The following is a 25,840-nucleotide window of genomic DNA, read 5'->3' on the forward strand; positions in this document are numbered from 1 at the left end:
TACGTGATGTCTGTACAGCAGTTTCAATGTTTCCTATGTTATGTATGTAGCAATCCCAGTGTCTCCCATGTGATGTATATACAGCAGTCCCAGCATCTCCTGTGTGATGTATATACAGCAGTCCCAACGTCTCCCGTGTGATGTATACACAGCAGTCCCAGCGTCTCCTGTGTGATGTATATACAGCAGTCCCAGCATCTCATATGTGGTGTATATAAAGTTGTCTCAGCGTCTCCTATGTGATGTATATATAGTAGTCCCAGTGTCTCCTATGTGATGTATATGATTTAGAAGACTTATGACAAAAAGTTGACTGCTCTCCTGGCCGACACAAACCTGGAAAAGCAGCTGTGAGGAGCAACAGGATCAGTATCACCTAACTTCACAGCTGCACCAAAGAGAAGCAGCTCCATCCGTCACATTAAGGGTGAGTTACCGTAATTGTTTGACTAAATATACCGAAATAATTTTCAAGGTGTGGCCCCCGAATGATGTTAGAAATTTCCAAATGGCCCCCGACTGGATAAAGGTTCCCCACCCCTGCTGTATGGTTTGCTTCCTCTTTTTTTCTAGAGAAGTAACAGAATATGCCTCAAAGATTTAAACTAAGGACCAATTATCTCTTAAACTGCGACTAAGTTTGTAGAATTTAAGTTAAGCATTTGTAAAACAGCTACACCACTTTTACACATCCATAAAATGCATCAGTATTTGTAAGTTAAAATCAGGACCTGAACCTACAGAGAAATACCATGAAAAGATTTGTATGTCTTCTGTGTTTTAGACCTTTCCTAGCTTTGATTTCCATAAATTGGCACAAAATACTGACCAATATAGAATCCATCTTTTTACCTACCTGTCCAGGTGTAAGGGCTCGTATTGGCTTCACTAATGTTGCCCAAACTGTGCCATCCTGGTTCAGCGTTAGTACACATGGCACTAGAAATTGGAATACAAGCATGTTAGGAAAACGTTGGAAAGTGATGTGACATTCTTAATACAATGTTACAGCTCTATCCCTTTGCGAGTATTGCATGGGTGCACAGTATATGGGATATACAAGTGGATCAACACAAAAGGTAATCATTGACAGTTCTGAAGCTTGGCTGTTCCTAGCCCTGTGCATAGCAATAATTATGGTTTACATCGCACATCATGCCCATGGCAATTAGAAGTTTGCTTCACCCTGTGAACAATGTAACTATTGAAATCTAAAAGTCTCAGACATAATTTCTAAGCTAGGCAACAAGACGTGACAGGCAGCGCATTTCTCGGGGATTACAGAACACTGTGGGTGCATTACATCAAGAAACGAGTCCAACAGCATGATGCACAATCTTCCCAAGAGCTCCTATAATCACAGACATGGCAGCCAGAGATATCCACCAACACTACAGATGTAATGACTGACGGCAGTGAGGACAGAAGAACGGCCTTGTAGACTGTCCCTCAGAGTCGGTATAGCCAGGCAGAAAGCTGCTGCTGAATACGGACAGATACATGGGCCTGGATGGTGGGTCGTCATGTATCTAGCTGTATGGGTGACCCAGTAATCAGATGCATGATGATGGGGGAATGCAGATTTTCAGCAGTCTAAAGGAGACAATATTAAAGAGGCTTGCTGATGGGCAGCAGGAAGGATGCAGAGAATTTAAAGGAGATCTTTCCTTTTTGTGGAGATTCTGTCACCTGTTCCCTAGCAACACAGTGTAAACTGCGCATTGTTAGGGGCACGGCATGATGAGACACTTGGCCAGGGTCCATCACTAAGGAACATCCGACAGAATATTAAATGTCAGGCAGTAAATTTTAACTCAAGTAAATGTTTCCTGTCAATTTTCTGAGCAGCCATGCACATTATTAGGGCATTCCCACATCCAGACTCAGTGCTTCTGGCCATTATCTAATATAGTCTGAGGAGGTAGAGCTGCACCTACAGAATCAGAGCAGACTCATGGGCTTAGCTAAGGCTGCAGTAAATACCGACACGCTCCCCCCTGACAAAGAGCTACAGACAATGTCCAAATAATTCTGGACCCAAAACACAAGTTGTCATTTTAGCCATTTAAAAAAAACAAAAAACAAACATTCAAGATTCAGTGATATAATCAATATTGGCTTAAAATGCAAGCTCTCAGCTTTAATTTGAGGGTAATTTGAAGGTATTGACATTCTAGTTCTTCTTAAAAAGGGACCAAAGTATTTGGACAATTTCGGTATCTCAAAGCTCTTTAATGAGCTGTATGGCTTATTCCCTCATTAATCCATCATCAATTAAGCAGGTAAAAGGTCTGGAGCTGATTCTAGGTGTGGCATTTGCATATCAAAGCTGTTGCTGTGAACCCACAACATGCAGTCAAAAAGGAGCTCAATGGAAGATAGACCAATAGGCTGAAAAAAAGAAGAAATCCATCCGATAGATAGCAGAAATGTTATAAGTGGCCAAATCAACAGTTTAGCTTCTTTCTGGATGAAGCTAAATGCAAAACACACATTGGGGTCTAACTCTACCATCACTCAAGTCTTACCCACTTATCCCTCTATTTTTGCTAATTGCATCAGCTCTAGTGATGAGAATACGGCAACGCTGATGTCATCATAGGTTGCAAGCCCGGCCGCTAATTATGATGTCATAATGGTTGACTATGGGATGGAGGCTGTGTGATGGGTATATGGGCACTGGACTATGGGATGGAGGATATGTATGACGGGTATATGGGCACGGGACTATGGGATAGAGGATATGTATGATGGGTATATGGGCATGCGACTATGAGATGAAGGATGTCTGATGGGTATATAGACACTCGACTATGGGATGGCGAATATGTATGATGGGTATATGGGCATGGGACTATGGGATGGCGGATGTGTGATGGGTATATGGGCATGGGACTATGGGATGGAGGATGTGTGTTGGGTATATGGGCACTCGACTATGGGATGGAGGATATGTATGATGGGTATATGGGCACGGGCCTATGGGATCGTGGATATGTATGATGGGTATATGGGCACAGGACTATGGGATGGAAGATAATTATAATTTGTTATAACTATCCACAGTTAGTTACCAAGCCCGGGCAGCGCCGGACTCTTCAGCTAGTATTATATTAAAGTTCATGCGGCTGCATGATTTGCGGCTGTTAGGGAATCACCACACGTGTTGAGGCCGTCTAACAGGCAATCGCCACGTGTTCAGGCTGTCTAACAGCCGCAAGTCATGCAGTCATAGGGACTCGAACACAATATACGAGCACTCCAAAGTGCTCGCTTAGTCAGCACTCTACTTCTTGATGTGCAAAATATGTTGTGATGTTCTATACGTTCCGTTTACTAGTATCTTATTTAGGGCTCGCTCACATCAGCATATACATCGGACGAGTGTTGTCAGATATTTTATTGGATAGCATTTGGACCTATATTATTCTATCATACTGTGGGGCATGTGAGAGAATTGGAACACACTATGCTAACACTCTGCTCAAACGTGGAGAGAGAATATACGATCGTGTGACACTAGCCTTTTTGTGATGCCAGCCATTTATCGTAGCATGGCCACTGGGCCTCTATATACATTATGCATTAAGATATTTATCTTTACTGCCACTGGGTCTCTATGTATACGGTATATATTACTGCCACCAATAACCACTTGGCTCGGCTTCATTACTGGATATAGCTTTAATTTCTCTGTAAGCAATATGTACTGCTCTGATGCCTTGTTCTGGCATGAGGTAAGACATATAATATAATAACTTATAGGTGGGGTCTCTTGAGAGGTATAGTTTCTCTGTAGAACACTTTCCTTTTAACTTTTTTTTTTTTTATTATATATAAAATATATTTATATCCAAATAAAGACTTTCTGGATTTTATTCATTTGGCATATACTTTTTTTCTGTAGGTTTTTGTTATTATTCAGAAGTGCTAAAATGGGGGAAATTAGATGTACTAAAATGGAGGTGGGGGTGGGTTTTGCAATTCCACTAATTTTTTATTTTTTTTCAAAGGAATTAATTTACTTTCCGAAACCTGTACATTTTTTATTTTTCGATCAACAGACCTGTGCAAGAGCTTTTATTTTATGCCGCGTTTACGTTTTTTTTTTTATATAATTTTGGCATACCACATTTCCCATTTAATTTGATGGTACTGACAGACATGGCTGTTCCATCCAGCTCATTAGGCCAGAATTGAAGAGAAAACCCTCTTCAGCAACAACTGCAGGCTTCTGGCTTAAAAAGCTACACCGGAAGCTAATGTTAAAGTTCACCTATAGCAAGCACTGCAGACTATGTTGAACTGACTGTCGACTTGAAATACGCAGTACTTTAGAACAGAGGTGGGTCCTGCAGCAGCAATGGAGATGCATCACTGGGGCAGACATTAAGGAACTGCTTAATCTGTATTAAAATAATAAAATTGGATATTATTTAGCCTCCCCAAGTCCATTGCTGCCTCTGCAGCAGTGATATTCTTACTACAGCAACCAATCAATGAGTTCAGTGCCCATGCGGTCTACATCAGCACATCCACCCAGCGACTGTCTGCAGCGGTGCTGTGCACGAATAGGCAATGCTGGACTTGGGAAGGTCAAAAATCTATAACTGGAAAATCCTCCAAGCCCTGTGTCCCCTGCTGATGCGGTGACAAAATGTCACTTGACAACTGTAGTAATTATGTGACATTTTTGGTTATATCACGGTACTGGCGCGGGACTCAGGGCTGAAAGAGGCCAAACTGTGCCAGTCCAGGAGGAAAGGAAGTTTATTCTATGCAGCAATCTGGGGATATTTAAAGGGGGTTATCCCTTTAAAGGGTAGGTTTAAACAGCTTAGAATTGATGTGCATAATGTTCTCATACGGAATTATATTGTTCACCAATTTTTTTCACTGATTGATCGAAGGAGACCGGCCCCCCATTCACCTCAGCGCTATCGCTTTCCTGGCCATAAACAGAACCTCCCTGAGAAATATCCTGTCATAATGAGTCCACATTTCTTCATCCACAACTCCCAACACACACACATCACTGGACTACATTCTATTGGTATCCCAATTATCCTTTCTAGTGTAAAAATTACATCCTTCCAGTATCTTCTTATAATTCTACAATCCCAAATGAGATGCCAAAAATCCGCTCCCACCTCCCCGCATCTATGACAGTCATCATTTACTCTTCTGCCGAATTTATGTAGTCTACTCGGGGTTAGATAGGATTGGTGTAGCATATAGAATTGGATTAATTTGTCATTTGCCGCTGGAGACACCGTCGTATGCGCTTCCAGTGCGCCACTCCACTGGTCATCGGTGATGGAAGGGATTAGGTGCCTCCATTTATCTTCCACAGCCAATTGGGTGGAAGCAATTTTGGAATTTAACAAAAAGGTATACAGGGAGGAAATCACACCTGTATGCCCTTGGGTTGACAATATTCCTATTAGTGGATATCTAGATATTCGCATTCTAGGAAGTGGGAATTGGTCTCAGCTGCAGATATCTATAAAACTCTCTATGAGGGATTCCAAATTTTATATGAAATTGTTCAAATGATAATAAAATTTGATTTTCAAAGATCTGATTGAGCGTTGTTATACCATTTTGTTTCCAGAAATTTGGATCCTGTAAAATCTGGAGATGGGAAAATTCAGGATTATCCCATATCTGAATCTCCCCAACCTGATCGGAAAACTTTAAAGTATGTTTACTTTCCCGCCAAACTATGTGCACACAGGAATCAGCAGGTTTACATGGTTGATTACCATGGACTGGACTAATTGCAGGGATTCACCGTGTGCTAGTCAGGAGACCCTGCAGGGAGCCGCTAGCAAGAGCGCACACAGAGCGCTGCCATAGAGGTGCACAGCACGGCATGTGCACGTGACCGCTGTTTCTACGCATGTTTGTGCATTGCCGCAGTATTAGATTTCTATCCATTTTGTTGTTCCTGTCCATAGAATGGACAAATAGCCCTGGTCTGCTTGTGGAGTCTGCAGGACCCATACATGAGCTTTTACAAGTGCATCTATTTCAACTTGCCATACTACTCTGGTAGTCCCTCAATGTGAATAGCTCATTAGTGCAAGATCATAAAAAGAAAACAAATTGACAGCTTCTCTCAAAACAGACTTCTGCTATAGAGAGGAGTGATTTGCACCGCCCTGGTCTGGTGTCCTGTTCTCATACAGAGCATTGTGGGCGCCTCTAGCCACTTACTTGGGCACATCAGGTTAGGCCTAATGACAAAAAATGGCAAGAGGTGCCCAGGATGCCATAGAGAAGTGGACACAACCATGGCAGTGCCAATTAGCTTTGTTTTTTCTTTTATTTACATACATAAACAGCCCTAGCTAAATTTATAAATAATGAGCGAATACCCCAATGCCAATTTGTTACGTGGCTACCTTCTAAACATCACCCAGATAACCTGTGCACTAGCCCCTCCTCTTAGAATTATGGGATAAATGTATACAGAGTTACAGCAGGTTTTCCCAAGTTCCATATTAAAAGTCCATTTATAATTCATGATGCAAGTAAACAGATCGCCAACATCCTAGAACATGAAGCAAAGATCAACTTAGATAGAAGGAAATTATTTCTGCGTTCTGACAAATGTACCTAGTGCCATCTGGTGTTGAAATCTAAAATTACACTCCATCATTTTATTCTTCACCAACTCTGCAGGAGGCTCCTCTGAAATCCAATGCACCCTGTCAGTCCGCAGCAAGTCTCTGAATAAGGCTGGGTGATCTGTACATGGGGCCTTTAATATACAGAATAGAACAGTCATTAGTTGTGAATATACTGGTCAGTGGATACTTTGCATGTAATATGTTTCACATACAATTCATAACTTAAGGCTATGTGCACACGTAGTGAAAGGTACTACGGATTTTTCCACGCAGATTTGGAAAAATCCGCAGGTCTTTTGCCTGCAGTTTAGCCCTGCGGTCTCACACCTCTACCAACATTCTGTTATCAGCTACACTGAGAAATAACCCAACAGTCTTGCCATTTTCATGCTGACTACTTAACCTATTAACAGCCGGATAATGTCTGCACTGTAGCGATCACTTTCAGTCACTTCATTACTAAAGGCAGGATTACAAGGAAGGGTAACATTTCTATTAAGCTGGTGGATGACAGCACCCGCTGTGCAGTGAAGGCAGCGCACCTCCCCGACTACCTGCAAAGGCCGTAGCACAAGTCACAAAACGCTCCCATACAAGTCACTGTGCTGTGTCCATAACAGACGCATCTCCGGCAGGATAACGACACTCCATGATTACATTCAGAAAATACAAGAAACAGACAAGCAACAAAAAAGCACAGTAGAGAAAAATAGACATCTACCAAAAAAAAAAAAAAAAAAGCTTCACGGGATTGTAAGAGACTAATTTATCTTAAAACTCACCACGAAAATTTCACTTGTTGCAACATCTTTATCCACCACAAACCATGCGTCTCGTTGGCCGCCTATTCTCGCTCTCTGGCCCAAAGTGAAAAGAAACCAACCTTGGAAAAAGAATACAACATGGATTATATTAGCTGCCACACAAATACAGAAATGTTATATAATTTTATATACACACACACACCACTGTCTTTGGTCAAATCATAAACTTGTTACATGAATATAGCCATGAACTTGGTTATTTCCAATTAATAGCTAAATAGTAAAATAGTTAAATTATAACAAGATGTTTAGAAATTAATCATTTTATAGAAATATAGTAGATTATCTTTTTCAGAATCCCTTTCAGTAGAGCAATACAAGCTGACCATGCAGCAGGTGGTTCTACTACAGACCACAGCACATAAGTGGTCATACAGCACTACGGAGCGTTTTTTTTTTTTTTTTTTTTGTCTTTTTTTGTTTTGTTTTTTTGGGGGGGGGGGGGGGGGGGGGGTTTATCAACAAAAATCCCAGAAAGGTCAATGAATTTTACATTGCAATACTTTGTAAAAATTAGTTGAAGGTCAGTCAGCAGGACTTCATACCCCAAACTATACACACTAACAAATTGGGCAATTCCTCCTGCTTGAGTGACAGCAGTCTATCCTGACCAGGCCAAATTTTACAACTCTGACCACTGTCACTTTAGGTGGTTATAACCCTGGAACGCTTCCATGGATCCCTGTTGTGAGCTCATTTTCAGGTTTGCCTCTGGCTTCTGGTGATGGGATGGAGCTGGCTGTGCTGACAGAGGAGTAGTGAGTTCTCTATCTGGACTCCCTCTGTTGGTGAAGGGAGGTAATGAAGCTGATCTAAATGGCAGAGACCGGCCACCTGAGGAAGAGGACTGCAATTGGACATCAGGAGTTTCTGATTGGATTTAAGGCAGCCGACTCCCTAGTTTCTTGCTGGTGATTTTGCCTGACTGTGGCTTCTGGTTTCCAGTTTAGTTCCTGCCCCATCGTTTGCTCAGCCTTTCTATCTGTGTCTGTGTTTTCATCTTGTTTCACCGACAATACATGTTGGGGGCTGTCTATTGCTTTGGGGTCTGCTCTGGGGCAGTTTAGATTTTCCCCTCTTTCTTTCTTTAGGCTTATTTAGTTCTCCGGCCGTGATGAGGCGTCTAGGACCACGGCTACTGCTAGTTGTTGTGGATAGGATTCAGGGGTCTGCAATCCGCTAGTTACCAACCTCTCCGGTTTTCTGGGCTTAGCTTGTTTTTTCTTTTTTCCTCCTCGGTGACTCATTCATAACAGATCCCACTGATTCTGAGACTGTTTTTTCATGACACATTGTACTTCATGTTAGTGGTAAAATTTATTCAATATGACTTGTTTATTTGTGATATTAGAAATGTGGCAAATTTTGCAATTTTAAAACTTTTAATTTTTATGCCCTTAAAATCACAACAGATAGGTCACACAACATAGTTAATAAAGAACATTTCCCCACATGTCCACCATACATCAGCAAAACTTTTGAAACATTAAAAAATAGCAAGTTACAAGGGTTAAAAGTTGACCAGCAATTTCTCATTTTCACAACAAAATCTAAAAAATCCTTTTTTTTTTTTTAAAGGGACCACATCACATTTGAAGTGACTTTGAGGGACCCCTGATGTGCCCAAACAGTGGAAACCCCGCACGGCATTTATCTAGATGTGTGGTGAGCACCTTGAACACACATGTGCTTCACAGAATTTTACAATGTTGATCTGTGAAAATGGAAAAGTAAAAAAAAAAAAAAAATGTATATGTATATAATATAAATTTGTTGTGCAATTTCTACTGAGTACACAGATACCCCAAATGTGGTCGGAAACTACTTTTGAGGCACAGTGCACAGCTCAGAAGGGAAGAAGCGCCATACTAGAGTTAATACTTTGCTGGACTGGCTTGAGTGTGTCATGTCACATTGAATCCCCCATAAGTGACCCCATTTTACAAACTACACCTCTCAATGAAATTCTCTAAGGGTGCAGTGATCATATTGACACCACAGGTGTGTCACAGAATTTTATACCATTGAGCAGTGAAGTTAAAATAATTACATTTTTACCACCAAAATTTTAGATTTTCACATTGGCAAATAGGTTAAAATGGCACCACAGTTTGTCCCACAATTTCTGCTGAATGTAGAAACGCCCCATATGTGGATGTATAGTACTGCTTAGCCATATGGTGAGACTCAGGAGGGCCAGAGCGCTATTTGCCTCCTGGAGCGCAGACGAGTTTCCAGACTTCATATACAGAGCCCCTAAGTGCTAGAAGAACAGAATCCCCATCAAGTGACTCCATTTTGGAAATTGTACCTCTTTATTCTTCAGCTTCGTGTATTACATAGATACTACATTTACATCTTTTTGATGTAACCTGAAAGAAAAACACGTTAGATTATACTCACCGGAGGGGGCGGTCCGGTGCCGATGCCTCCCATCTTCATATGATGCCGTCGTCTTCTTCCCTTCCTGTAGTGGCTCCAACACAGGCGCACTGCTGCCCTGTTGAGGGCAGAGCAGAGTCCTGCAGTGCGCAGGCGTCGGGAGAGGTCTGGCGCCTGCAGTATTCTGGTCTGCCCTCAACAGGGCAGAGAAGTGCGCCTGCGCCAGAGCCACTACAGGAAGGAAAGAAGAGGACAGCATCGTATGAAGATGAGAGGCACCGGACCGGACCAGGACACCCATCAGACCGGACCACCCACTCCGATGAGTATAATCTAACGTGTTTTTCTTATCTTTCAGGTTACATTGGGGGCTTATCTACGGCATTACAGAATGCTATAGATAAGCCCCTGATGTCAATGCCGGCAGCTGATAGTCCAAAAAAAAGGGTGACAGATTCCCTTTAACCTTCTGACTAGGGATGAGCGAACCTGTGGAAGTTCGGGTTCATCTGCACTTTAGTCCAAAGTTTGGTTACCAGAACTTTACCCAAACTTAAACTCCACAGAAATCAATGGGGAGCCAAACTTTGAAGCTGGAAAATCTTACACTCCCACACTGTGAAATGGACTTCAAGGAGGGAGAGGTCCGTGTTCGAAGCTCAGCTCCGGACAATAGGTGTCCGGAACAAAACCTTACAGTTCGGGTTTGCTCATCTCCACTCCTGACCCAGCTGTTCCTCCTCCCTGCCAGGGACATTTGCAGTGACTCATGACTCATACAGGGAAAATTAACCTCCTGTTTCTACATAGAGCTTAGAAGGCTTCAGCTAGTCAATTTTTGATCATGTGAAGTCACAGACCTAACAGAAAAGACTTAACAGATTAGAAGGGCAAAATGAGCAATTATAGCACTGTGTACTTACATAATATGAGGATTTAATATATTCAGACGATAAACATTTTGTTTGGAATGCTTCTTTAACCCCTTAGTGATAGAGCCAATTTGCTACTTAATGACCAGGCCAATTTTTACAATTCTGACCAGTGTCACTTTATGAGGTTATAGCTCTGGAATGCTTCCATGGATCCCACTGAATCGCAGATTGTACTACATTGATCTTCAGGCTATGTCACATATACATGCACATATTCCTCCCAGCAGGGACTTGCTTGTATCGATTCCCCACTTTTTGCCTTAATTATACTTTGGCATCCTTTTATCGTATTGCATACCATTTTTGGTATTTATGAGGATTCAGCACGCAAACCCATCTTTATTACCCTCTATAGGCAATTATGTGCATCTTTACAATTAATTTGTCTACAATTACCGCATAAGCAGGGGGGCTGCAGAGACGAGCGCAAGGAGGTGGCGAGTATGAACGGGGGGAGCCATATTCACCTGTCCCCGTTCCCCGTCGCTCTGCTGTCTTGCGTCAGAGGGCGCGATGACGTAGTTAGTATGCGTCCTCTGCCTGAACAGTCACTGCAGAGCCGGCAACGCTGATGAGCAGCGGGCAGCGACGGACGTGAGTATACAGTTTGTTTTTTTTTGTAATGGAGGCAGCGGCAGCAGCAGCAACATGATGGGGCCACTCACTGTGCAGCATTATCTGGGGCCACTCACTGTGCACCCTAGGCTTATATGTGAGTCAATAAGTTTTCCCAGATTTTTGTGACAAAATTAAGGGGGGGCGGGTTCGGCTTATACACGAGTATGTACGGTACATTTTCCTATATACTGCGTGTGTATATGGTCACTACTAATCCGTTGGTCCTGGTTTTACCATTTTTATAGATAATCATGCATTTTAACTATTGTGGGCACCCGCTTCTGTTGTGATGTGTTGTTGCCAATTTTGTAATAAAGATTTTTTACGAATTCTTTCCAACCATGTGTCACTACTCCATTATGACCTCATGTTCGGTGTTTCCTGTTTTGGGCATTCCATTACTGTAGCGGGCAAAATGCCTAAATTTATATATTTATATTAAGGAACTACAATATATATGAGTAACTGAAAATTGGTTGTTTGGAACAACATTTTGATGACCCATCATATTATTCGACACCCACCAATCAGCTGAAATCACTCCCAGTTTGATAAGTGGTCATCTCAAACACAAATGTAGAACTGAACCCCAGTGTGTGAATTACATACTGTTAACATTTGGCTTGTGACAGTGCTTACCCAAAATTTACCCAGGGCCAGACAACTCCTTTAACTGTTGCTCCTCCATATTTGTGCAAGGCACGATCATACTACGGATTGCATGTAGCATCCCTCAACACATCTAGAAAGATGCGGCTCAAAAAACATTAAAGTGTAACAAACTCGTATAAATCTATTTTTTTATGAAAGCACCAATTCCACAAGAAAAAAAATATATATAAAAAAAATACCTTTGTGTGTTCCCAAAATTTTTCCATCTTCGATTGAAACAAAGTTCCCAGGCTGGGGCTCTAAATACTTAAGAATACAGAACAGTAAATTAAGGGATAAATGGTACATAACATTTACTGCAAAACTCAAGATACTGACCTCAAGGATGAACTTTTCAAAATTTCTCTCACCGATAAAACAGATCCCCATGCTCTATAAAATGAAATAAAATAATTCTTCCATAACGGTATGTGGGGGGGTCTCAAAAACAGTGTTAATGCAAAAAAATAAAAAAAATAAAACTTAACATGCAACAGTTTCTATAGTTCAACTGGATCTTCCATCTAATCTGAGAAGACAAATCTCATTTCCAGTGCAATAGGAAACAGAAAGGAACTGATAAACTAGCAGTTTTATGGACCCCCCCCCCCCAATTTAGATATTTTTGTAAGAAGGAAATATATAGCGGTGTGAAAAAGTGTTTGCCCCTTTTTGATTTCCTATTCTTTTGCATATTTGTCACACTTAAATGTTTTGGATCACTAAACAAATGTAAAATATTAGACACAGGTAACAAGTAATCACAAAATGCAGTTTTTAAATGAAGATCTTTATTATTAAGGGAAAAAGAAACCCAAACCTACAGGGCCCTGTGTGAAAAAGGGATTGCCCCTAAACCTAATAACTGGTTGGGCCACCCTTCGCACCAACAACTGCAATCCAGAGTTTGCAATAAATGGCAGAGTCTTTTACAACAATTGTAATTTAGCCATATTTTAAGGTCATGTCACAGCATCTCAGTAAGATTAAGGTCAGGACTTTGACTAGGTCACTCCAAAGTCTTAGTTTTGTTTTTCTAAAGCCAGAGGTGGACTTACTGGTGTGTTTTGGATCACATAACCCAAGTGTGCCTTGCCTCACCTTGAGGTCAGAAATAGATGGCTGGAAATTTTTTGATAGCCAGCAGAATTCATGGTTCCATTTACCACAGCAAGTCTTCCAAGTCCTGAAGTAGCAAAACAGTCCCAGACCATCACACAACCACCACCATATGTTACTGATAGTATGATGTTCCATCTATTCACCCATAAACCTCTGTGTTCTTTACAGAAAGTCTTAGTTACTCACCGGTTAACGGTATTTTTCGGAGTCCATGACAGCACCACCTGAGAGGGGATCCGCCCTTCAGGAACAGGAAACCTACAGATACAAAAGGGCGGCACCTCTCCCACGCATCAGTTGGATTACAGAGCACAGAGGACCACAATGGTTAATAGCATAACTTATATACAATACTATACACGACTATTTAAATTACCCGTGTACGTATAAGAGGAAGGAGTGCACACCCAAAATAGACTAAAAGGGAGGGAATATACGGGTGCTGTCATGGACTCCGAAAAATACCGTTAACCGGTGAGTAACTAAGACTTTATCGGTCGTCCATGACAGCACCACCTGAGAGAATTACAGAGAGTAATAACTACTTTAGGGAGGGACTACAGCCTGCAGCACCCTTATACCAAAAGAGAGGTCTGTGGAAGCACCCAGGTCTAGCCTATAATGACTATAAAAGGTGCTCGGAGAGGACCAAGTAGCCGCCTTACATATCTGGTCGATGGAGACTTCTGATCTCTCGGCTCACGAGGTCGCCATGGCTCTGGTGGAATGCGACCTCAGCTTCCCAGGTGGAGACCTGCCTTTTGAAGTGTATGCTACAGAAATTGCTTCTCTAATCCACCTGGCTAGTGTATTTTTTGACACTCTACAACCTTTCCTAGGGCCTTGGTGGGAAATAAATAGGGCATTATCTTTCTTCCAAGGATCGGTAGCTGCCAGATATTCTATGAGGCAATTCCTAACATCCAGGGTATGTAGTTTTTCTTCCTTCTCATTAGCTGGATTAGGGAGGAAGGATGGAAGGACTATTTCCTGAGTCCTATGAAAGTTAGAAACCACTTTAGGTAAGTACGCCGGATCAGGTCTGAGTATTACCCGTCCTAACCTGTATATAAGGAGGACGCCTAAATAATGCCTGGATGTCGCTTACTCTGCGAGCTGAGGTTAGAGCTACCAGGAAGGCTACTTTGAGGGACAGATTTTTAATGGAAGCTGATGAAATAGGTTCGAATGGAGCTTCCGTCATGGCCGTAAGGACTAGATTCAAGTCCCATGGCATGAATCTATCCTTCACTACTGGCCTGGACCTACCTGCTGCCTTAATGAACCTACGGATCCAGTAATTACCTGCGATGTTGCAGCTAAAGAGAGCCCCCAAAGCTGATACTTGTACTTTAAGCGTACTAGTGGAAAGTCCCATATCCAGACCTTTCTGAAGAAACTCTAAGATCTGATTTATTGGAGTTGAACCCCCAGCAACTATTTCAGAGCGCTGCAGGAACTTCTTCCAAATTCTAGCATAGATCCTGGTAGTAATGGCCTTCCTATTCTTAAGTAGGGTGTTAATCAAGTCTGGGGAGAAGTCTTTTTCTTTTAAGAGTGCCCGCTCAAACTCCACGCCGTCAGATGTAGGCCAGCCACCTGAGGGTGGAAGACTGGGCCGTGGGATAGGAGATCCGGGATGTCCGGAAGAACCCAAGGATCGGACACCGACATGGTCCTGAGGCATGAGAACCATGCCCTCCTGGGCAAAAATGGAGCAATGACTATGACCCTTGCTCTGTCTCTCTTGATTTTTCTCAACACCAAGGGTAGTAGCGATAGGGGAGGGAAGGCGTATGCTAGCCTGAAGTCCCGCTTTATCAGAAAGGCATCTACCGCCAGGGGGTTCTCTCTGGGATTTTGGGAGAATAGTCTTAATTTCCTTGGTGGCGAAGAGATCTACCTCTGGCTGTCTCCATTTTTGTATAATCAGGTCGAAGATTGAATTGTTTAGGGACCATTCTCCTTGTTTTAGTAGGTTGCGGCATTTATGTCAACAGGACAAGGGATTCCCAGCCAGTCTCCCATGCCGGTACTGGCCCGGCCTCAAGCTGCTTAACGGCTGCGCTCTGACGAGGGCATGCACATTCAGCTTAGAATGGCTGTTCTGCTAGTTGGAACAACCGTTCTGCCACATTCCTCAGGGGTTTGGAACGAGTCCCACCTTGGTGGTTGACACAAGCCACTGTGACCTAATTGTCGGAGAACACTCGCACATGATGGCCCTGCAGATACATAAGTAACTTCTTAGCTGCCTGCTCTACTGCTGTCAGTTCTTTTCAAATTAGATGACTTTTTATCTGGTGATGGTCCCATAGGCCCTGGACTAGGACTTCACCCATATGAGCCCCCCAACCGGAAGGGCTAGCATCCGTAGTGACTATGGGGGATATGTCACACTCCCAGGGAACCCCTCTGGACAAATTATCCTTTTCTAGCCACCACTCTAGGGACTCCCTTGTGCTTCGGGACAAGGTTAGCTGGCCCTCCAAGTAACCTCCAAGGATTTTTTGATGCAGTAAGACCTCCCCTGTAGTGTTCTTAAATGAAACTGGGCCCACTGGACCACTGGATACAGGAGGAAAGGGAACCCAGAAGGGACATGGCTTTCCTGAGGGACATGGTGGGGTTATTGGCAGCGTTTAGGATCTGATAGTGTAGGCGAACAAGCTTCTCCGGAGGCAGCCTGTTTCTCAATCTAGAATCAGGCCTAAAAATTGCTGAATTCTCATCGGCTGTAACCGAGATTTTTTGATATTAAGCAGCCAACCTAACCGCTCTAGGGCCGACATTGCCCTCTGTAGCTGTTCCTTACAATGTTTTGCCGTTTTCCCTATAATCAGGAAGTCATCTAAGTAGGGGACTACTAGAATGTTAGATTCACGTAGATGGGCCATAACTTCCTTCCACTACTTTAGTAAACACCCGGGGAGCGACTGCCACCCCAAAGGCGAGGGCCGCATATTGGAAATGTTCAACTGACCCATTTAACTGAACCGCTACTCTGAGGAAGCGCTGATGGGCTGTATGAATGGGTATATGGTAGTATGCATCTTTTAAATCTAACACCACCATAAAGCAGTTTTGAAACAACAACTTTATTGTTGAATTGATTGTTTCCATTTTGAACGGCCGTATAACCAAGAAATCGTTTGAGGGACTTGAGATTAATTATAGTCCTAAAGGAGCCGTCTGGCTTGCGGACCAGGAACAGAGGGGAGTAGAAACCTTTCCCCCTTTCTCCCTCTGGAACCATAGTCAGGACTTTCTTGTGGCAAAGCTCATGAACCTCGGCCTCCAGGGCAGCTTGTTCTGATGTGGAAGACCTGAGAGGGGTGACCTTAAATCGATCTAGGGGAACCCGGGTGAACTCTAGTCGTAAACCCGCAGCTATCACCCCCAGTATCCAGTTGCTGCTAGAGATCAGCGACCAGGCTGGGTAGAAGGCAGCTAGTCTCCCCCCACAGCATCTAGTCATTGGGGCGGTTTTTTAGTGTCACGTGATGGACATTCCTGGCGCCCCCCTCCTCCGAACATAAAACCTGTACCTCTCCTTTTGTCGTCCCATCTGCCCTGATCTCTGGACGGCCTTCTATGGAAATATCCTTTCCTGGTGAAGGGGTGTCTATAAGAAGGATTCGGGAGGCTGGGGAACTTCTTTTTATCGTTCCCGGCTTTCTCTAAAAGTTCGTCCAGGACGGGGCCAAACAGATATTCCCCTCATATGGAATGGAGCAGAGTCGTGACCTGGCCTGGATATCTACTGGCCAGCATTTTAACCAGAGGGCCCTTCGAGCTGCGTTTGGTAACCCAGCTGATCTAGCCGCCATCCTTGCCGAGTCTGCTGAGGCATCAGCCAAGAAAGCCGCAGCACTCTGGATGATCGGTAGAGTTTTCTGACTGGATGCTCTTGGGGCTCCGTCCTTCAGATGGGAATCTAGTTGATCTAGCCAGACCATCACGGATCTGGCTATACAAGTGGCAGCTATCGCTGGTCTTAGGGCGCCTGCTGACATCTCCCATGTTCCCTTTAGAAAGGAATCCGCTTTTTTATCCAGCGGGTCTTTTAAGGAGGCCATATCATCGAACGGTATGGAGGACTTTTTGGAGGCTTTGGCTACTGCCGCGTCCAGCTTAGGGGCCTTATCCCATCTGTTTACCACTGGGTCATCAAATGGGTACCTCCGTTTGAAGGCAGGTGGTAAGGAGCCCCTTTTTTCGGGTCTCTTCCATTCCCTTTCTATCAGGCTCTGGACCTTATCATTTAATGGAAAAAGCTTTGCGTTTCCTGGGATCTAGAGCTCCGAACATTACCTGTGCCGAAAGCTCTGGCTTTGAGTCTGCTACTGCCATGGTGGACCTTATTGCTTTAACTAGCTTGTCCATCTGGTCTAATGGGAAGCAGAATCGGCTTGAGTCTTCATCCGAAGAGGATGAAGTGGAGGCCGGGGAATCCGTGGAGTAATTGTTCCTAGGGGCAGCTGAGGACTCCGACCCTGAGAAACTAAATTCTCTCCCCCTAGAAGAGTCCCTTTTAGATAGGGCTTTCATCTCTGTCCCTGTAAGGATGGGGGAGAGTGCAAGGGCCTGTCAGTCTATGCCTGGGCCCCCGTCCCTTTCCAACCCCTACCGTCTGTCGCACACATGGCTGACATAGTCTTTTGGGGTGGCCGTCTGGTAAGGGGCAACTACAGAGCGCACATTCCCTGTGCTTCTGTTTTACTGTAGCTTTCCTCCCCTGCGAAACCAGCATAAGGGAACACTGCATCAGGGTACATTCACGGAGAGCTCTTACCCATGCAGATGAGGCAGGTACCGGATCACGGAGGGAGGCAGGGGGAATCCTTTAGACTGGAGGAACTTCTGCGGCTCTGCTCACTCGTCCGCTTCCACTCGTATGAGGCTTCACCGAGGCCTCCTTCTGTGGGTGCTCCTGCACGTCCTGCTGCTCTATGGGGGTTCTGTCATCCATCGCTGGGCCTTCAGAAGCACCCCGGCAGCATCACCTCCTGCCCTTTAAGGCCTCCCAGTATCCGGTCAGCAGGGTACTGGCGCGGCACCTCCCCCAGGAACCCTCCCGCGACCTTCCCCCGCATGAACCGTCCCCCCCACCGCCTCGGGTACCGCGCGTCCCCCCGGATCGCCGCGCACACTAGGAAGTCGGCCGGCACCCGACTTCCGGTTTTGGCGTTCCCGGCCCCGCCCCTTCCACCGCGTCACTTCCGCCGCGCGTCAGAGGCCGCGGGAGCGCGCGGAAAGGAGCTGGCACGGCGCCCCCGGCTCCGGTATGCCCGCCGCCCCCATGCGCGCCAGCCTGCGCTTGGCGACCGGACGCAACCGCCGACCTGGCCAGAGGGGGTTTGAGACCGGACCCCGGGGGAAAATGCATCAGGAGGGGCCTGCATACATACCTGGTGCCCACATTCTGGAGACGGCTGTCCACCGGACCCTTTGCTCCGCCTGCTCTAACCACTGCCGTGGCGACCTACCCGGCCCCACCGTGGCGCTTCCAGGTACCCCGAGCTTGACCGAGGTAGGAGATCCCCCCGCTACCTGAGTCGGTCAGCCGGCCTGGGAATCCCTCGACGACTCCATGATGGACGATCTGAAGGAAGTCCCGTCCTCTAGGAACAGGAAACCAACTGATGCGTGGGAGAGGTGCCGCCCTTTTGTATCTGTAGGTTTCCTGTTCCTGAAGGGCGGATCCCCTCTCTCAGGTGGTGCTGTCATGGACGACCGATAAACGAACATTATATTCACATACATACAGCAGATGAACAGCATTCTATCTGCAATATACCATGGAGAGTCAGCCAGTAATAGATGTAAGGTTGCATGGGTGGGGTTATTGAAAGACTGTGTTATGAGTGGCGGAAGGCACTAAAAAAAAAAAAAAAAAATAATTAAAGTGCCTTCGCCACTCGGGGTCCACCGTGCGGCAGATGGCAAAACCGCTGCTAAGGGAGGCAGAGCACTACAGCGGTAGTGTGCACAGGGTTGAACTGCACCTAGTGCACTAAAGCAAGCTCTGCTAGGACTCACAGAGCTGCACAAATAACAAATACAAAAACGCTGAGTCTGAGTAACCTTCTCAGACACTCAGCGGCACACGTACGGTAGTCAATAATCGGAGTAGTTAAAAGACGTCACTACACCCGAGTGGACTTACCGTTGTAGGACGTGAGCACGGCGTCACAACTGCGAACGCCAAAATGACTGCAGGCGCAAATGCAGGACGCTGACTGCTGCAACAGGAGATGCTTGAGCGCGCTGGCGCTAGCGCAATACTGGCTGTACCCAATCACTCACACAAACGTAATATCAGAGGGAAGGGGTTTCATAATAAGTCATCCACCAGACTAAGCATCCATCACCAAGCACACAGCAGCAAGTATAGAAAATACTAGCGCATGGCAAAGCGGCCATGCGCACTTTTTATAGCGTACGGGACCTGCAAGAAATCTCCAGAGCCCTGAGCTGAACCAATGGAATCAGGAGCAGGACCTGAGCACCTGACTCCTGAACTCCAATGGGAGCTCATTCCATGAGTATGCTCAGAAGCTGGCTGAAAGGACTTAGCCTCTGGAGACAAATGTGAGGATCTGGATCTCTGCATATGTATGGCAGGACACAGATTCCTAACATTATCCCCCCCCTAAGGCCCCCTCCTCCCTGAGCCTTCAGGGCGAATACCCTGTGCCCTATGGTGGCATAGGGCTCAAACTCGTCCGAGGGCGAGCTTGGTGTCCCGGTAGGAGATACAGTAACCCCAGACACCTGGAAGGCATCAGAGGAATCAAGGTCACCAGGTTTCAAGAGGGACACTTGGGAGATAGTAGGGGCGGGAGTGACAGAGGCACGCCGCCGCGTGTCGGCAGATGACACCACCCTCTGCCTAGGAGGGTTAGGCTGAGCACATAAGGTGCAAGCCTGAATAAATTTTTTTATGTCCCGAGCTCTATGGGGCCACCAATACGCACCAGCCAATAGTTTTGAGACCTGCACATAGCCCCGATGGTGGTGCGTGTTAGGCGCATGCGCCCAGGCGAGCACCTGAGCCCTAAGATGAGGAGGGACAAAGGTCTCGATAACCGGTCCAGACTAACCTTTGCGGGGAGCCGGCTTCCGGAGAAACCGCACCGACATGATGACAACCGCAGATGGATTCTTGTTCAGAGTCTGGATTAACGTTGGTACGAGACACCTCCATGGGCTCAGGAGGTAGAACCTCTGGCTCGTCTAGCTCAAGGGGAACGAAAAATTTGGGAGCCGAAACGGATTTGCGCTTGGAGTGAGCCCGCTCCATACCGCGCTCCGAAAAACGGAGGTCGATACGTGAGGAGACTGAGATTAGCTCCTCCAAGCTGGTGGGTATCTCTCTAGTTGAGAGAGCATCTTTCACATGCTCCGCTAGACCTCGCCAAAAAACGGGGATTAGGGCCTTGTCGGACCATTCTAACTCGGACGCCAGTGTCCGAAAACGGACGGCGTACTGGCTGACCGAGAGTGACCCCTGAGTAAGGGCGAGTAACTGCAGGGACGTATCATGCGTGACCCGAGGACCGAGAAAAACTTGCCTGATGGCAGATAGCAGGTTAGCAACGGTCCGAATCTCGGGGTCGCCACGCTCCCACAGAGGCGTAGCCCATTCCAGCGCCTTGCCCGACAGTAGGGAGATAACAAAAGCCACCTTAGCCCGCTCCGTAGGGAATTGCGCTGCCAGCAGCTCTAGGTGTATCGAGCACTCGCTGATAAAACCCCTACAGGAGGCGCCATCCCCAGCATATTTATCGGGCAACGGGAGGCGGGTAACTGTCTGCGCAAGGGTGGACATGGACATACGCCCTACCGCATCCGTGAGTGCCTGGACGGCAGCATCTGTAGCCTGCGCAGCTGCGAGAGACCTCTCCAGGGTAGCAAGACGAGCCTCGAGCTGACGCACAAGCTGTAACAGCTGCTGCTGATCTGCCATCTCTTAGCCAGACCCTGGCGCTAGTATTATGTTATGAGTGGCGGAAGGCACTAAAAAAAATAATTAAAGTGCCTTCACCACTCGGGGTCCACCGTGCGGCAGATGGCAAAACCGCTGCTAAGGGAGGCAGAGCACTACAGCGGTAGTGTGCACAGGGTTGAACTGCACCTAGTGAACTAAAGCAAGCTCTGTTAGGACTCACAGAGCTGCACAAATAACAAATACAAAAACGCTGAGTCTGAGTAACCTTCTCAGATACTCAGCGGCACACGTACGGTAGTCAATAATCGGAGTAGTTAAAAGACGTCACTACACCCGAGTGGACTTACCGTTGTAGGACGTGAGCACGGCGTCGCAACTGCGAACGCCAAAATGACTGCAGGCGCAAATGCAGGACGCTGACTGCTGCAACAGGAGATGCTTGAGCGCGCTGGCGCTAGCGCAATACTGGCTGTACCCAATCACTCACACAAACGTAATATCAGAGGGAAGGGGTTTCATAATAAGTCATCCACCAGACTAAGCATCCATCACCAAGCACACAGCAGCAAGTATGGAAAATACTAGCGCATGGCATAGCGGCCATGCGCACTTTTTATGGCGTACGGGACCTGCAAGAAATCTCCAGAGCCCTGAGCTGAACCAATGGAATCAGGAGCAGGACCTGAGCACCTGACTCCTGAACTCCAGTGGGAGCTCATTCCATGAGCATGCTCAGAAGCTGGCTGAAAGGACTTAGCCTCTGGAGACAAATGTGAGGATCTGGATCTCTGCATATGTATGGCAGGACACAGATTCCTAACACTATGGTCTTCACCTAATCCCCAACAATGGACAAACTCAGGTCATATGCTTCCCGGATGCGTACATGTTTTGGTTTGTACAACTAATTGAGCTCTACTTTTGCACTCACTGTATGCACACAACCGCTCCTTATTTCTTATATGCTTTAGATAAGCGTCCCTTCTTACTGTAACCTTTGATTGCGATACGTCATTTGCAGGGAAGCGCAGATGTTGCTTTCCACAAGTCGGCGGTTCCAAGAGAATCTATAAGAAATTTTACGCATGCACCTTTTAAGTGCGTCCCTAGTTACTACAACAACTACACTTCACTTCTGAGGGTGGGTGGGGAGGGTTGGGAGTACGGACAGTGAGTCACGCAAGCCTGCGGCGCCCGGTAGGTCCATCCAGGTGCTCTCTATTGCTTCTAATTATTTAAGATATTTAGAGTTGACCAGACAGAACTACAACCTAAGCCCCTGAGGAAGCCAGTATGCTGGCGACACGCGTCGAGCGACCCTTGCGCTTTTCTCTTCTGCCGCCCACACCTCCATCACAGATCCTTCCTGCTTACAAGACTACGCTATCCATCTACAGGCACTACTTTTTCAACAGGTAGTATCATGATCCTGGGCCCCTACTCAGGCTCAGCTACCTTATATACCTTACCTATCAAATGCTCTATTCGTAGCATGCTCCATACAGTCATACGTGAGCCCTCTGATCTTTTCCAAGGTGGGCTAGACTTGGTCAGCACAGTAGCACGTTAACTATTTATCATTGTCTAGGTCTATCTATACTATGCATCTGAAATATTGCTTTTGATGGTGTGCTTTACTGGACCCTATTTATAGGGCTTTTATTGGTGACATATAGGTGGCGAGACAGGAGATACCATGCGCATAAATAGTGGTGTGTTTTTAATGATTGTAATTGTGTGTATATTAACCCCTTTATCCCCGAGGGTGGTTTGCACGTTCATGACCGGGCCTATTTTTACAATTCTGACCACTGTCCCTTTATGAGGTAATAACTCTGGATCGCTTCCATGGATCCCGGTGATACTGACACGGTTTTCTCATGACATATTGTACTTTATGTTAGTGGTAAAATTTCCTTGATATAACTTGCGTTTATTTGTGAAAAAAAATGAAAATTTGGGGCAAATTTTTCAACTTTGAATTTTCATTCCCTTAAGTCACAGAGATATGACACACAAAATACTTAATAAGTAACATTTCCCACATCTCTACTTTACATCAGTACAGTTTTGGAACCAAATTTTTATTTTGTTAGGAAGTTATAAGGGTTAAAAGTTGACCAGCGATTTTTACAACACCATTTTTTTTTTTTTTAAAGACCACATCACATTTGAAGTCATTTTGAGGGGTCTATATGACAGAAAATACCCAAAAGTGACACCATTCTGAAAACTGCACCCCTCAAGGTGCTCAAATCCACATTCAAGAAGTTTATTAACGTTTCAGGTGCTTCACAGGAATTTTTTGAATGTTTAAAAAAAAAAAAAAAAATTAACATTTAACTTTTTTTCACAAAAAAATTATTTCAGGTCCAATTTTTTTTTTTATTTTCCCAAGGGTAACAGGAGAAATTTGACCCCAAAAGTTATTGTGCAATTTGTCCTGAGTACGCCGATACCCCATGTGGGTGGGAACCACTGTTTTGGCGCATTGCAGAGCTCAGAAGAGAAAAAGCGCCGTCTGACTTTTTCAACGCAAAATTGCCATGTCGCGTTTGGAGAGCCCCTGATGTACCTAAATAGTAGAAACCCCCCCCCCCAATTCTAACTCCAACCCTAACCCCAACACAGCCCTAACCCTAACGGGAAAATGGAAATAAGTACATTTTTTTTCATTTTATTATTTTTCCCTAACTAACGGGGTGATAAAGGGGGGGTTGATTTACTATTTATATCAGGTCTTTATGTTTGGCAGCTGTCACATGCTAAAAAACGCTTTTTATTGCAAAAAATAGTTTTTGCATCACTACATTTTGAGAGCTATAATTTTTCCATATTTTGACCCACAGAGTCATTTGAAGTCTTATTTTTGGCGGGACTAGTTGACGTTTTTATTGATACGATTTTGACATTTTTGATCCCTTTTTATTACGATTTTTGGGATGCAGAATGAACAAAAAACAGCAATTCATTAATTTCTTTTGGGGGGGCGTTCCACGTGTGGTAAAATTGATAAAGCGGTTTTATTCTTCGGGTCAGTACAATTACAGCGATACCTCATTTATATCATTTTTTTATGTTTTGGCGCTTTTATACAATAAAAATTTTAGATAAAAAGTAATTATTTTTGCATCGCTTTATTCTGTGAGCTATAGCTTTTTTATTTTTTAACTGATGAGGAAGTATGGCGGCTCGTTTTTTGCGGGACAAGATGATGTTTTCAGCGGTACCATGTTTATTTATATCCGTCTTTTTGATCACGTGTTATTCTACTTTTTGTTTGGCGGTATGTGATAAAGCATTGTTTGCCTTTTTTTTTTTTTTTTTTTTTTTTTGGGGTTCACTAAAGGGGTTAACTAGCGGGACAGTTTTATAGGGCAGGTCGTTACGGATGCGGCGATACTAAATATGTGTACTTGTATTTTTTTTTTATATAAATGTATTTATTGGGAAATATTTTTTTTTTTTATTTAAGAATTTTTTTACACTTTTTTTTTCCTTTCACTTTTTTACTTTGTCCCAGGGTGGGACATCACTGTATTATATAAAATCGCTGATCTGACCCTTTGCAGAGCACTGTGTCAGATCAGCGATCTGACAAGCAGAGTAGGCTTCTCAGGTCATGCTCTCAGCAGGCACTGACAAGTCACCTCCCTGCAGGACCCCGCGGCCATCTTGGATCTGCCGTCCTGCAGGAAGGAAACCCTCAGAACAACGCGATCACATCGCGTTGTTCTGAGGGTCTCAGGGAAGCATGCAAGGAGCCCCCTCCCTGCGCGATGCTTCCCTATGCCCCCGGAACGCTGTGATCATGTTTGATTGCAGTGTGCCGGGGGATAAAGTGCCGAGAGCGATCCGTGACCACTCCTGGCACATAGTGATAATCAGCTGACACCTGGCCGCGATCAGCCTCGCTCGCCCCGTGAGCACGGCTGATCGGTGATGAAGTACTATTCTGTCCATGTGAATTAAGTTCCAGGGCACATGGACGGAATAGTACGTTGTCATATGTCAGAAAGGGGTTAATAAAGAAGTTTTGCGATTTATCTTCAGTGATCCCCTATATTCATGCCTCTTTTCTTCAGTTCTTTAGTCAGCATATTTTTTGGCATGTAACAAGTGATCCTCCCTTTTCTGGTGGTGCTCGCCTATCTGTTTGTTGTTACTTCTACACCAGATGTAATGGGACAGGCACCTTCCAAAAAGTTCAACGTTTGTCTCGTCAGTCCACACAGTATTCCCTCAAAAGTCTTGGGGATCATCAAGATGTTTTCTGGCAAAACTGAGACTAATCTTTATGTTCTTATTGCTCAGCAGTGGTTTTCGTCTTGGAATTATACCATGCAAGCTATTTTTGCGGAGTCTCTTTCTTATGGTGGAGTCATGATTTCTGACCTTAACTGAGGCAAGTGAGACCTGCAGTTCTTTGGATGTTATTGTGAGGTCTTTTGTGACCTCTTGGATGAGTTGTCACTGCACTCTTGGTGTAATTTTGGTCGACCGGCCACTCCTGGGAAGGTTAACCACTGTTTCATGTTTTCATCGTCTGTGGATAATGGCTCTCACAGTTGGTCGCTGGGAGTCCCAAAGCTTTAGGAATGGCTTCATAACCTTTTCCAGCCTGTTAGATGTCAACTACTTTCTCATTTAGTAACATACTGTAGTAACACAGTAATTAAGGTTGAAGGAAGACTTTAAGTCCATCTAGTTCAACCCATA

General features: G+C 45.0%; 1 protein-coding gene across 4 annotated transcripts in view; it reads right to left on the reverse strand.

Moving 5' to 3' along the window:
- Window positions 1-25,840, reverse strand: part of TRMU (tRNA mitochondrial 2-thiouridylase) — a 57,978-nt gene that overhangs the window by 13,413 nt on the left and 18,725 nt on the right. For all 4 annotated transcript variants that reach the window (XM_073573507.1, XM_073573508.1, XM_073573509.1 and 1 more), the window contains exons 6-10: window positions 12,385-12,438; window positions 12,246-12,312; window positions 7,418-7,518; window positions 6,622-6,766; window positions 857-939 (exon numbers count right to left, since the gene is read on the reverse strand). In XM_073573507.1, coding sequence (XP_073429608.1) covers window positions 857-939; window positions 6,622-6,766; window positions 7,418-7,518; window positions 12,246-12,312; window positions 12,385-12,438 — 450 coding nt within the window. The remainder of the gene's footprint in view (window positions 1-856; window positions 940-6,621; window positions 6,767-7,417; window positions 7,519-12,245; window positions 12,313-12,384; window positions 12,439-25,840) is intronic.

Source organism: Dendrobates tinctorius, unplaced genomic scaffold (assembly GCF_039654945.1).
Source record: "Dendrobates tinctorius isolate UK_male_01 unplaced genomic scaffold, ASM3965494v1 ptg000035l, whole genome shotgun sequence".
NCBI lineage: Eukaryota > Metazoa > Chordata > Amphibia > Anura > Dendrobatidae > Dendrobates > Dendrobates tinctorius.